Raw genomic sequence first — 13,657 nt, forward strand, 5'->3', positions numbered from 1 at the left:
AAGCAGGGCTTTGCGCTAGTCGCTCCATACGTTCGCAGGTGCTTTCCCTTCGAGCTGAAGACCAGCCGCCAGCCGCTGGCGGCAGCGCTGTCACACGCGGTGATCGCCCCTCTTTGAACGAGCTTGCCTTGAGAAATGCCCCGGGGCTGACAGAGTGGCATCGCATGTGCCGAGGGATCCTCGAGCATCACCCGACTCCAAGCTATCATTGACGGCCGCCGCTCCTGTCATTGCGCCATTTTCCTCAGTGGAGAGCGAACGATATTCGACTGTCACCAGTTGAAGCGCCCATCCGAGCCTTTATCTCGTGCATTTGGCTAATCGACCGCTATGATGCACGTGGAGTCTGTCGCCAAGTACTCGGACGCCAGTGAGAAGCCAGCCGCCGACGCGAGCTCAAACGCCAGCGCTTCCCCCACCTCTACGGCGACCACTCCTCCTGCTGAGAAACCCCATAAGTGCCCACAGCGAGGCTGCGACCGACAGTTCAATCGCAAATACACGCTTGTGGAGCACATGAAGACCCACACGGGCGAGAAGCCGCACGTGTGCCCCGTGCGGTCCTGCAGCAAGCGCTTCAGCACCTCAGGGAACCTGTCCAGGCACAAGCGCCTGCACGGCGTCATCCAACCGCTCGAGTGCCCCGTCGAGGGCTGCTACTGCACGTTCCCGAGCGACAACAAGCTCGACAAGCACATGCAGTTCCACCTCGGTAGCCCCGTGCACGTGTGCACCATCGGCAACTGCGGCAAGACCTTCAGCACCACGGGCAACCTGAACCGCCACGCCAAGCACCACCACCCGAACCAGACACTGCGCCCGATTCCGCCGCAGCAGCCCAACGCCCCGCTCCTGATCCAGTCCCCACTGATGGCTGCACAGCAGCTCCATGTTCAGATCCCTCCTCAGCAACAGGTGCAGCAGTACCCGGTGGACATGGGCTACCAGTTTCCGAGTCCGCGCGTCGTCAGCCACCCTATGAAACGAGTCATGGACGTGGTACCTCCAGCCTTCGCTCCTGGTGTTGCTCAGCAGTACTACGGCAGCAATCGGTGGAGCGGCGACTTCTCTCGCCCCAGCTCGGCGCAGGTGATGCCGACTCAACTGCCGTCTCCAATCGGAATGACGCCCCGAGGCACCCGGAACCCAGGCATCGCCGATGTCCTGTCGTCCATTTTTGACGAAATGGAGGCCGCCTCCACGGACCCGGAGAAGCCGCTGCCAGCGCCACCACTTCAGCCGCAGCCGCAGAACCTGCTGGACGACATGGTGAACTTCCACGTCGCGCATATCGAGCTGTAAGTGTCGAGAACCGTAGTTGTCAATCTAATAAGTTAATGCAGTGCTTGATTCTGGATACGCTCGTGGTGTTATCAACAGCAGTGTCCTCCCCGTGAAAACCCGGTGTCTTCTGCACCTTGATAGGACCCTCTTGACCGCTACAGTAGCGATCGTTTCGGTAGTATGGCCGGGTGCATTTTGGACCGCAGCGGTGCCACGGCACAGAATGAAAAGCGCGAGCAGTGAAACGTGCGATGACAAACATCGACCTGCCAGTACGTTAGCAGTCCTTTCATTTTAACTTATTACTTCTTACATCTAGACGCAGGACACGCAACTTATGCCATGTGAGCGACATGGAAGTTGATCATGTCGTCGAGGATGCTGACCTGGCCGTGGGTCTCACTGTCCTCGGGTTGCTCCGGTTGAGCTACAGCCTCGTCGAAGATCTTGGTGAGCACGTCAACCATCTCGTCCGAGTGCCAGGTCGTCGGAGCCTTAGGAGCGGGCATCCGGAAGCTCGCGCATTGCTCCGAAGTGAATTGGGGCAGACTGGACACATCAATGGCGGGTGGCTGGGCGACCTCCATGCTGCTCTCGAGTAGGAGTGCCGTGTAGGAGGACGTCGGCTGCTGCTCGGCGCTGGTGGGGCTCGCTGCACTGTACTCGGACGGAGATGACGAGCTCGTGGAGACTTCGTCCAGGTGCTGGTGCTTGACGTGGCGGTTAAGATTGCCTGTGGTGCTGAAGGTCTTGCCGCAGTGGTTGATGGTGCACACCTGGACGGCGCTGCCAAGGTGAAACTTCATGTGCTTCTCGAGCTTGTTGTTGCTCGGAAAGGCGCTCAGACACCCCTCAACGGGACACTCGAGCGGCTCGATGTACCCGTGAAGCCGCTTGTGCCTCGACAAGTTCCCGGACGTGCTGAAGCGTTTGGCGCACGCTCTGACGGGGCACACGTGGGGCTTCTCGCCCGTGTGCGTCTTCATGTGCTCAATCAGCGTGTACTTGCGGTTGAAGTGGCGGCCGCAGCCGGGCTCCGTGCAGCGGTGCGCGGTGGGCGTCAGTGGTTTGGCCCGAGTCGAGTCGGTGACAATGGAGCTCTCAGTCTGAGGCAGCGGTGCCGACGACAGGCGTTTGAGCTCGACGGTGTGCTCGAAAGTGGCTTGCATGCTTGAGCCAGGGGGGGTCTATGTCGAGAGCAACAAATGGCGAAATGCCGACGGCTAATGCGGGGGGGACGGGGAGGTGGAACGACGGACAGCGAGGCAACCCGACGACGCCCGTGCGGGTCTCGTCGAGCGCGCGCAAGTGGGACCGGCAAAAGGACGGCGGACCTCATGGCACCAGTCGCGGCCAGCTGGTCCTGAGATATGCTGTGTACAAGTCGGCGAGACGTGTGACATCAGCGAAAATGCGCACTAGAGAAAGCCGCGCGGCTACGAGCTTCTGAAGGACGCGTCGATGGCCGACTGCAACGCGCGATGCGGAGCCGACGACAGCAATGACCATGCTGCGGCTGGCTTGTCCGCCGTCCTGAAATGTGAGCGGCAGAATCGAGCGCTGCTGCCGGCAAGTGGCAAGTACACAACACATCCTGCTGCTTGTCGCCACTGCAGGGGCATCAACGCCGCGATTCACGATTATGCCCTCGTCGTGTCCACTTCACTTCCCGGACGCTACACACGTCCATCCGGTCGAAAGGTGTGCAAGTCCGTCACCCAGCACTTGATTGAGAGCTGAGGCGGGCCTCTGGCGCTCGAATACAGGAAGAGCAGAGGACGGCCGCATTCATCGGCGGCCCGGACGCGAACGGCAAGACGCAGGCCATAGCGCAGCTGACGTGCGTCGATAGAGGGCCACGTCGAGGTCGAGACGCCACGCTAGATCATGAATCCCTGCACCTTCCAACGACGATGGTGGACCAAGCCCGATCTCTCGGGGAGGCAAGCGGCTATCACAACGATGGGGGAGCTGCTAGCGAAGACGCTGTGGCAGCAGCGTCAGCTTCTCCGCGATGGGGCTCGGCACAGTCCGCCCTCTACAGACGCGCGCGAGTCCGACGCCCAAGCACCGGATGAGTCCGATCTTCACGCTGTCCGAACGCTGAGAGAGCCGGCACAGTACTCGAACCGGTACCACTCCGCGCCTGTGTCATACGGGCAAGAGTTGAAGCGATCGAGTGAGCCCACCTTGTTGACGCGCGTGACCACTGATCACTGACCAGCGTCGCGAGCGACGATGTAAAGCCGGCCGGGCAACATGGCCACCACGCTCTGTCGTTCGCAGCGAAAGCCTACGTGTGTATGCAGACAACCGCGAGGCAACAACATCGGCGCTAGCCATCGCGACGTGGGGCTCGCCGCCGACTTGAGGAGTTCGGAACAGTGTGGGGTCAAGTACATGTAGGAGATCTCGCGCAAATCGAAGCGCCATAATCAAGCCGGCGCCACGCCATGCTCACTTTACTAGTTGCAGTCTTCCAGCTGTAGCCCCAAACAGCCCCCGAGTCTGCTGTTCGTTTCCACACCTAAGCGATGGTAGACACTTCCGCTGAGGAGCTGCTGCTGTTCCACCGCTGTCCAGAGCCCAGCTGCCGCCGCCAGTTCAGTCGCAAGTACTCACTGAGCGAACACATGAAGACGCACACGGGCGAGCGGCCGCACGTGTGTCCCGTCAGGACCTGCGCAAAGCGCTTCACGACGTCCGGGAACTTGTCGAGGCACAAGCGACTTCACGGGTACATCGAGCCCATCAAGTGCCCCGTGCAGGGCTGCATCTGCACGTTCCAGAGCGACGTCAAGCTTGAAAAGCACATGAAGTTTCACTACGGCGGGCCCGTGCATCTTTGTGAGGTGCCCGGATGCGGCAAAACCTTCACCACCACGGGCAACCTCAATCGCCACATGAAGAATCACCACCTCGACGAAGCAGCGGACATCAGCGTGCTGCTACTGGCGGCCGCCGATCGGAGCCCCACGACGACCGATGCGTGGCACCCACAGTTTGCAGCGCCACAGTCACGGCTGAAGCGCGCGTGGTCGACGGGGACGAACCCACTGCCGGCAGAAACATCGACGAATATGAACCGGGAAAGCGGCGAACTGCTGGGGGCGCTGGACGAAACACTAGACAACCTCTCCGCGCTGTTGGTCGAGACGGGACTCGACAGTTCCTGCAGCGACCGGAAGAGCAACCTCGTGGACGACATCATCCGCTTCCACGTGCAGGAGCTTGGCTTGTCGGATCAATCGCAGAGCTAAATACAGTACATAATTTGACTAAGATTAATCGTCTTACACCAGTTCTGTGGCAACAGCTACCAACTGCACTTTCGTGCTCGCTCGCGTCGTCACGAGCGCTGAGTGTCCCTGCAATGTGGCTACGGCGCTAGATTTCTCCATCTTATCGGCATGGTCTCCGCTCGGTTCGACCTTTGTTGTCAATGCAGCAACAAAGCCCGAGGTGGATCTTCGCCCTTAGATCTCAGGTGTACGTTCATTTCGCTGCGCGTTGGCATGGGGGTGGCCCCCCTGAAAATCCATAGGGCGAGAGTTATCGAGCGTGTAGTGCGACTTGGCTTTCTTATCGCTGTGCTCAGGCGAAGTAACGGCAACTCGCCATCAAGGTGACAGCGGCACAAGTGGACAGGAGACTGTCCTGGCTTGGCTCCGCAGCACGGCAATATCTCAGGCTATGCGAGTTGCTCGCTTGTGGCTCTTCCTCTACGAACAGTGAGCGCTGTCACACGCCGTTCGGCTAGCTGACCCCAGACGTCAGCGCGGTGCTCCGACTCGATTGGGGGTAACGGCTAGGGAGTCAGAGTTGTCTTGGTTTCACTATGCTCTGATAGAAAAAGACGCGCCTCCTTTCGACGACAGATGGCTCGGCTATGGACCACGGTCCGCCCCCGCGTCGGAGGATCGCCGTGCCTTCGCTCAGCTCACTTTCCAATTTGCCTCTTCACCCGCAAGCCTCTCAATATGAACATGATGAGCTCTCTCACCACCTTCGAGCCTCAGACCGGCATGGTTAGCCTCGCGCGCCAGCTCAGCGACTCGAGCAACTCGAGCTCGAGCAACGTCTACCGCTGCACGCAAGCAGGCTGCCACCGCGAGTTCAACCGCAAGTACACGCTCGCCGAGCACATCAAGACCCACACGGGCGAGCGCCCCCACTTGTGCCCGGTGCCAACGTGTGGCAAGCGCTTCAGCACTTCCGGCAACCTGTCGAGGCACAAGCGTCTTCACGGGTACATCGAGCCGCTCAAATGCCCCGTGGATGGCTGCATCTGCACGTTCCCGAGCAACAACAAGCTGGAGAAGCACATGAAGTTTCACTACGGCAGCGACGTCAAGGTGTGTCTGGTGCCTGGCTGCGGCAAGACCTTCAGCACGACGGGCAACCTCAACCGCCACCTGAAGAACCACCACCACAGCAGCTCTGGCTGCATGAGCCCGACACCTTCCAATGTGTCCGTCGCTGGCAGCCCGACCGCCGCCGAGCAGTGGATCCCCACCACTCCGCTCGACGAGCTCAACCTGTGGTCCGAGGCGCTCAGTGCCGAGATGGACTTCACAGAGACTGCTTCGAACCAGGACCTGCTCGAAGCGCTCGAGTCTTTCCTCGACGAGGACGAGCCGCTGCAGTTCTAGGACTTGCTAGTTTGACGCCGCGAAATCGGCACCCTATTTTATTGAGTAACACGAATGTAAGTTAGCAACATCCATCCATTGCCTTCGAAGGCGTGCAAAGGCCTCTTGCTTGGCTCGCCTTGCCTTGCTCTGCATGATCGCTTGCTTGGCTTTGCATGAAGGGGGCATCATAATACCCCTGCTGATTATTCCCCGCCAAGCCTGACAAGTTCAATCCGCCCAGCTTTGCAACGCACGCGATAGGTGTAGCCAGGATGGCAGCCATGCATTGCCTCATGACTCCAAGCAGGCATCGCTTAGATTATGCTCGCAGACACTGGCGTGGCGAGGTGGACACGAACGCGGACACTTGCGCGGCCAGCTGGGTAGTGCTGTTTGTGGCAAGGTCGGCGGCGTCGTGACCGGTTCCGCCACGCACACGAAGGTCCATGCCTGGGCGCTGGTCTCGCAACACTCGGCAGACTGCACCTAGGTGTCACACACGTACGGCGGCGTCGCGCACGTCGATCAAATCCGAGTGTCCACGCCAAAGTCCCGCCACGAGGCCCTTTTCAGTCTCAACGCCGGGATCAGCTCGATGGTGCTCTTCTGACCTCAGACGCCGAAGAGATGCTCATTCTGCAATTAGTTGCTCAGCTGGCAAAGCATATTGCCCTCCATCGACGAACCGATGTTGTCGTCTACTGAACCGATCACCAAGGCGTGCAGCCTCAAGCGCCAATTGTCCGAGACCGCAGCGGTGCACGCGTGCCCCGAACCAGGCTGCCATCGCGAGTTCACGCGCAAGTGCACGCTTGTGGAGCACATCAAGACCCACACGGGCGAGCGTCCCCATGTCTGCCCCGTGCGCACGTGTGGCAAGCGCTTCAGTACGTCTGGTAACTTGTCCCGTCACAAACGTCTTCACGGCTACATCGAGCCGCTTCCGTGCCCGGTTCAGGGCTGTATCTGCACGTTCCCGAGCCAAAACAAGCTGGAGAAGCACATGAAGTTCCACTACGGCACGGCGAACAAGATCTGTGTATTGCCTGGGTGTGGCAAGACCTTCAGCACGACGGGAAACTTAAACCGCCACCTCAAGCACCAGCACGGCCAGAAGCAGCAAGAGACATTGGTTGCAACGGATTTGTCACCGCTCAACCACGGAGCGAGCAGCCCCACGAGCGCGGAGCAGTGGCTTCCGCTACCAACAACTGCCGCCCACCCAATCTCTCATGAAGACGTGCCCTCATGGGTGTCGTCATCGTCCACAGGACTGTTTGAAGACGTTTGGAATCCGGTGCTGTTGGACACCTTGGCAAACATCTTCGATGACCAGGCCAACTTCTCGTGTTAGGAACAAGAACTGACTCGATGCGGTATAATAACTATTTGTTAACTTAAACTTGTCAGACACGCGTGTGTTTGCTTGTGCAACTTGTTGCAGTCCTATTTAGCGAAAGGCAGTTGGGGACACTTGTATCGCTTCAACCTCTTGGTGAGAGCGGGCGAACAGAGGGAGGTACAACCACCAGTTGCCAAAGGTGGGTGCTTCCTTGCCTGCCAAGCATCCAAACCTTGCACCACACGAGCGCACTGGGCTATGAGCTAGGTTGTGTTGCTGAGACCGTCACACGCTGGCTTGACCTTACTTTCTCTAGCAAATGAGCTCATCGGCCACCACTAGGCCAGATGGAGAGGCGCGTCTTGCAAACGTGGCTGCGAAGCTGCACGCTGTCACTGCAGCGATGGCCAGGTGGCGATTGACTAAACGAAGTTGCTTTATAAACACGAATGTGGTCAACCATAATCCATGCCCACCTGGTTACGGCATTACACTGTTGAAACAGCAGCTAAATGCGTGGCGAACTTGTGCTTCCGCGTCTCACCCTTCCCTCCACGCATCGTCAAGAGGATCTTGGGCAAGGTGTCGCAGGGACTCTTGCTGCTTGTTTCTGGTAGTGTAGGACTGGAAGCTGCAACCGGGGTTCACACGAGCCAGGTGCTTGGACAGACACCTTCACCGGCCGCTAGTGGAAAATCCAATACATATATACATGTAGCAGTCCAGGTTGTAGCCTACGGTAGACTAGGCCTACCAGTAACCAAGAGCTATGCGTGTCTCGCAGCCCAACCGGATTCGTCACGATTTTCGTTTGCAATATCTTGAGTGTGGCTTCCACATGCTCTTGGCTCTACGAACACTCTCCCTCGAAGCTGAAACACATGCCAACGAGGTGGTGCTGTATCTGATAGAGACTAATGCACACAGTCTACTACATGTAGAACGTCGTGCAGTGACTCATTCTACAATTTCAACTCAAACCATCACCATGAGCAGCATAAACTTCCAACCTCCCCACTACATCACGAACCCAGCGTTCTACAGCTTCCCGGTGCAACCCATGCCGACACCGTGTCAGAGCTATCCAGCTCTCCCATTCCTGTACAACCAAAGCACCCGACTTGCCGAGCCCAGCAAGCTGCTGGCAAGAAAACGAACCCACATCTGCCCTGTCCGCTCGTGCGGCAAGCCCTTCACGACATCAGGCAACCTGTCCCGCCATAAGAGGCTGCACGGCAAGATTGACCCACTGGTCTGCCCCATCGACGGATGCATCTGCGTGTTCCCGAGCGCTATCAAGCTAGAGCGGCATCTCAAGTTCCACTACGGTGGGGACGTGAAAGTTTGCCATGTCGAAGCATGCGGCCGCACGTTCAGCACAACCGGCAATTTGAACCGCCACCTCAAGAAGCACCACGGAGGAGTGAGCGCCACCTGCGCAGTATCCGTCACGACAACCTCCACTCAATTGAGCGACGACAAATTCTGCGCCCAGAGTTGGAGCCCCTGCGCCAGCTCTAGCAGCAGCGAGTCCGACACTGAGTCCGAGGCCTCCATTGAGCCATTGTGGCCATCTCCTTCCCCCGGAGCTAGTATAGCTTTGCTTGACTGTGTGTGGAACGAGGACCTCCTAGACATCTTAACAGCCATTCTCGACGACACTGTCGAGCAGAAGCAGCAGGAGCAGGCAGGTCAATGCTGATGCATATATCATTGGTAGCGACGCGAAAAAATACAGTCCATTCATGCGAATGGCATTTGATGTGCTTGTTGAGAACGGAAATCGCGCGCTCTTCAGTTAAGGTCTTGTGAACCATTAAAGTTGGCATTGCGAGTGTTGGGGAGAGGATATCCGGTGGATGCCCCACGGATTTTTTCAAGCGGAAGCACCTTGGTGATTCGCCACAATCGGTCGCCGACGTGCAGCTCGGCTTGTTGAAGATCTCCAAGATGGATACATGTATTAGAAGTCAAATTCGCTGACGGCGGTCGCCATATGAGCATCCACCGATGGCCTTGAGGCATCGACCAGGCTGCGGGAATCATGTCTGCCGCGTTAATGGCTCTGTGGGGATGTCAAACGTCCATGTAGGAGCGTGGCGTGCAGTTCGACGCGCGAACATGAAAAACTGCTGTCGGTAGGTATCCACGCGAGTAAAAGTGTATCTCGCAGACCAGACCGGCCGACGGCAAGGAAAACGAGGTGGCCAACGCGCCTTGTCCTGCTTGGCAGACTAACGCACAAGTGTCGACCTCCGCCCGGAATCCATCACGTGCGTCCAGAACGGATCAGCCTCCACGAGGATAAGAATGCTTCAGCCTAGCAGTCCGACCGCAGTTGAAGGCGCTACCCGTGGGCGCTCGTTGCCAACGTCCGTCGACTGGAGGCGATTCAGTGCCCGCATCAACGCCGCAGTCAGCAAGGTGGGACCGCCGCGATCGACGGCGCCGAACGGGGCTCGAGTATGCTCACCTCCGCGCTGACGCAGCCAGGTGGCGGAGCTTTCGATGACAGTGGCATGGAAATAAAGATCTCAGGTCACGTGATGGCTCCAGCCGAGTCGAGTCACACGGTGAGCGCGGCCGCTCCACTTGACGCTCGGTCCGCAGAGACCGGTCCACACGTCATTATCGCTTTGACCTGGAGTCGCATTGATAGACATGGTAGGCCAGAGCAACGAGAACCGCAGCGGCAACCAGCAGCTGAAGGTGCTGTCGCCCTCGCACGCATTCAAGGCGCCCAGCGTCGGCGTGAAGCGCCCACACCCACCGGCCATCCACGCATGCCCGCACCCGGGCTGCACGCGCCGCTTCAACCGCAAGTACACGCTTGCCGAGCACATCAAGACCCACACGGGCGAGCGTCCCCATGTCTGCCCCGTGCGCACGTGTGGCAAGCGCTTCAGTACGTCTGGTAACTTGTCCCGTCACAAACGTCTTCACGGCTACATCGAGCCGCTTCCGTGCCCGGTTCAGGGCTGTATCTGCACGTTCCCGAGCCAAAACAAGCTGGAGAAGCACATGAAGTTCCACTACGGCACGGCGAACAAGATCTGTGTATTGCCTGGGTGTGGCAAGACCTTCAGCACGACGGGAAACTTAAACCGCCACCTCAAGCACCAGCACCCGGACATCCACGCGGGCGAGCCCCAGATTCAGGTGCAGACTACGACGATGTCTCAGATGATCGTCACCGCGCCTCAGGTGATGCCGCCGCAATTCCTGCACCGCAGCCCCACGAGTACAGAGCAGTGGCCCGTACTGGGCTCGACGGTGCCCGTCTTCAAGCCCCGCGTGACCACGTGCTGGCCGCAGCAGATCACGGTCCAGCAGCAGCAGTGTATGCTGCCGCCGTACGGACAGCAGATGCCGCAGGGCATTTACTCGCCCACGCAGTCCTGCGTGGAGCTGTTCGAGGACGTGTGGAACTCGGAGATGCTGGACACGCTAGTGAACGTGCTGCACGAGCCCACTGTGCGTTGTTAAAGGAGGAAGCGCAAAGACTTCTGTATTTAGGAGGGTCTGCCGCCCACGAAGGTGTTTCGCTGTAGTAAATATATTCGTTGACGTTTATTGGATAAGTGAAAGTGCCCGTCTACAATAGGGTGTCCATTACTGCGCAATTATTGCATCTCTTGAGCGCGCACTAGTGAAATAGGGGCTTAGTCAATGTCATTTGCTCGCCACGAGAAGCCACAAAGCAGCGATCCCAGCGAGGGGGATGGCAGCGCTGCTCTGCCTGCTTGCCACGAGCAGCGCGAGGCATTGCCATTGCCGGCAAGCTCTTCTCACGAACAGCAACAGCACACCGAAAAGGTATGGGTTTCACTAAGCCAATATCTCATGTGCTCCTCACGCTACAGTGGTACATATACACGTATGTGGATCCAGGCTCGTCTGTCGATTCGGACAGCTTTTTGTCCAGCGGAGACTCAACGCAGACGATCGCAGCATGCGGCAGCAAAGTCAGCAAGTTCTACGTCGGAGATACATGTACGTCAAGACGCCTACGTGGTTGGCAGCAGGCTCGCAGACGGCGACTCCACTGAGTTTTTTTGCGCGTGTCGAGCAAAATTGAGCAGCGTCAACAACATTGGGTGAGACTTTACGGTACGCCCCGCTCACATAGCTCACGCAAAGCAAAGTCAAAAGTGGACACGATGGGGGCATCAACGTCAGAAAAAGCTTACTCCCCCAAAATGGTGTCCCCCACAACTTGTGGCACAAGAGGCAACCCCTTTGGTGACAAGGACATGACGAGACGCTATTTACACTCATCGCAAGCTGTGGGCAATGGCACTGATCTCGCCACGCACTTGAAAGGTGTTGATGGATTTAATGGCGCCTGTCACAAAGCGAACCTCTTCACGGTGAAGACCGGTGAAGTTCACACCGGCCTGCGTCCCCGAGGGCTCCTCGGCGAGTACATGTAGAGCAATGTTTATCTCGAGGTTCATTGCTCGACAACGCAATGACCATCGACGCCAAGTATATTTTTGTTAACACTTCTTTGACCTGCTAGCCCCTTCATTTCCTGCCAGTACCGTATCCACAGTACGTGAGTCACCGGACGGCAGCTAAACGAAGTCACGCACTAAAAGACAAGCTGCATCAGCGAAGACAGTAATTCTCCGCATACTAGAACGGCAGGACGTCGGGATTTGTCCGTGTTGTACATGTGACGGCAGCAATTGTTGCTCCAGCGCTATATGCAATAGAGCATCAGAGCTCTCTGTCTCCTTTGCCATGGGCGAGCGGTTTTGGCCGCATGCAGATAGATGGCCAAGGCTCCGTTTAACGGAGTTCTACTTCGTTTCAAGATGCGATCGTGTGCGTGGCGTCGGCGCCACCATTATCAAGACATCGTGGGGGTTGTCAAAGTGATGGCATTAACTTACTATACACACTATTCCTTGTCGTTTGCGCTCCCGCTCAGTCGAGCAGCATCTGCGACAGAATGTCTAGCATCTCCGGAGTCCACGGAGTCGTGCACGCGGTCTCGAACGGGGCGGGCAGCTCCATTTCCATCGACTCTGAGGCGAGTTCCCAGGCGTTGCCTGTCCACTCTTGGTCAATTCCGGTGGGGCTCTCACGCGTGGGGGTAGCGCACTTTTGTTGGGTCGGGGTGCTGCAAATGGAGATCGACGGCGATGTCGGTGCTGGGGTTTTGTACTGCTCGCGCTCTTGTTGTGTGTGCTGGTTCTTCAGGTGGCGGTTGAGGTTGCCAGTAGTGCTGAACGACTTGCCGCACGCAGGCACCTTGCACGTGTGTGTCCGGGGCACGTAGTGCGACCGCATGTGCTTGGCCAGCTTGATGTCGCTCATGAACTTGCACGTGCAGCCCTTCACGGGGCAGTCCACGGGCTCGATGGCGCCGTGTAGACGCATATGCCGAGACAGGTTGCCTGAGGTGCTGAAGCGCTTGCCACAGCCGCGAGCGCGGCAGACGTGCGGGCGCTCACCTGTGTGGGTCTTCATGTGCTCCGTGAGCGTGTACTTGCGGTTGAATCGGCGCCCGCAGCGCACGTCCGGGCACTGGAAGGCTCTGCTGCCGCTGTCCTGTTTGTTTGGGGTCGTGTCGAGGACGCTCTTGACGGGGATCGCGATGCGATCGAGCTGGATGGCGATGCTGTCCTGCATGCTTGTTGCTGCTGTCGGTCTGTTCGTTTGGCTTTGTCGTATTGGGCAAGTTTGGGAATGAGACCGATAAGCTGTTCGAAAGCAAAGCGCCGCGGTACTGTCCCCTGTAGCCACCCTCCGGCTGGGAGCGCGCAATCAGAGACCTCGCACGCCTTACGCTGGACAAGCGCAGCGTGGTGGATGTCTTACGCGCTCTGCCCCGGCGATTTGCCTGCTCGTCAGCGCCGTTCGTGGCTCGGGCTATGTCGATGAAAACGCCTCAGCTCATCAGGCCCATACAGTCTCAACTGTCAGTGCTCCCGTTAGAAATCCCAGATGGCCGGCTGTAGCTCACACAACATTCATGACCCGACTCTGCGTGACCGGCAGATCGCCACGGTTTCCCAGAGACAGCTCCGGTATCCGCTCGCGAAGCCCGTCACAGGGCATCGCAGGCAGAAAATCCAAGACCAGTTCAACTCGGCCTGCTAATGAAAACACAAGTGCTTACAGGTTCGCGCATGGGCTGGGGCGCTCGATGCAAAGCTTGTCTCTCTCGGCTGCCTGGGCAATGCCGAGTGGGAATGTACAGTAATGCTTGCCATGCTGCCATGCTTGTCCAGTCACCGCAGTCGCATTCCTTTTTCTCTTTCATCAGGATGCTTCTGGGCGATCGAGACGCGCCTCGAACAGCAAAACGCTGAGTTTTTGGCTCTACTTTCGTTCGTGCCGTCAGTTGTTTTCGTTTGCTGAGTCAGCTAGTGTTTAAGACTTTAGC

At 58.1% G+C, this 13,657-nt stretch overlaps 6 protein-coding genes across 6 annotated transcripts; 5 read left to right on the forward strand and 1 right to left on the reverse strand.

Annotated features, from left to right (window-relative positions):
• Nucleotides 1–696: 696 nt before the first annotated feature.
• On the forward strand, nucleotides 697–1,302 carry KRP23_3391 (uncharacterized protein; the record flags this gene model as incomplete). The annotated part of the gene is made up of 1 exon (XM_067888237.1): nucleotides 697–1,302. One exon carries the CDS (start codon nucleotides 697–699, stop codon nucleotides 1,300–1,302), a length of 606 nt encoding a protein of 201 aa, XP_067747497.1.
• A 317-nt stretch (nucleotides 1,303–1,619) lies between these two features.
• Nucleotides 1,620–1,871, reverse strand: KRP23_3392 (uncharacterized protein; the record flags this gene model as incomplete). Its single annotated transcript, XM_067888238.1, has 1 exon — nucleotides 1,620–1,871. The coding sequence occupies one exon, from the start codon at nucleotides 1,869–1,871 to the stop codon at nucleotides 1,620–1,622; it is 252 nt and encodes an 83-aa protein (XP_067747498.1).
• On the forward strand, nucleotides 1,638–1,886 carry KRP23_3393 (uncharacterized protein; the record flags this gene model as incomplete). Its single annotated transcript, XM_067895831.1, has 1 exon — nucleotides 1,638–1,886. The coding sequence occupies one exon, from the start codon at nucleotides 1,638–1,640 to the stop codon at nucleotides 1,884–1,886; it is 249 nt and encodes an 82-aa protein (XP_067747499.1).
• Nucleotides 1,887–4,187: 2,301 nt separating this feature from the next.
• KRP23_3394 (uncharacterized protein) lies at nucleotides 4,188–4,544 on the forward strand (the record flags this gene model as incomplete). Its single annotated transcript, XM_067888239.1, has 1 exon — nucleotides 4,188–4,544. One exon carries the CDS (start codon nucleotides 4,188–4,190, stop codon nucleotides 4,542–4,544), a length of 357 nt encoding a protein of 118 aa, XP_067747500.1.
• Nucleotides 4,545–5,609: 1,065 nt separating this feature from the next.
• Nucleotides 5,610–5,936, forward strand: KRP23_3395 (uncharacterized protein; the record flags this gene model as incomplete). Its single annotated transcript, XM_067888241.1, has 1 exon — nucleotides 5,610–5,936. The coding sequence occupies one exon, from the start codon at nucleotides 5,610–5,612 to the stop codon at nucleotides 5,934–5,936; it is 327 nt and encodes a 108-aa protein (XP_067747501.1).
• Nucleotides 5,937–10,434: 4,498 nt separating this feature from the next.
• KRP23_3396 (uncharacterized protein) lies at nucleotides 10,435–10,746 on the forward strand (the record flags this gene model as incomplete). The annotated part of the gene is made up of 1 exon (XM_067888242.1): nucleotides 10,435–10,746. One exon carries the CDS (start codon nucleotides 10,435–10,437, stop codon nucleotides 10,744–10,746), a length of 312 nt encoding a protein of 103 aa, XP_067747502.1.
• Nucleotides 10,747–13,657: the final 2,911 nt, after the last annotated feature.

This window comes from Phytophthora ramorum (genome assembly GCF_020800215.1).
Source record: "Phytophthora ramorum isolate Pr-102 chromosome Unknown Phyram_PR-102_s0003, whole genome shotgun sequence".
Classification (NCBI taxonomy): Eukaryota; Oomycota; class Peronosporomycetes; order Peronosporales; family Peronosporaceae; genus Phytophthora; species Phytophthora ramorum.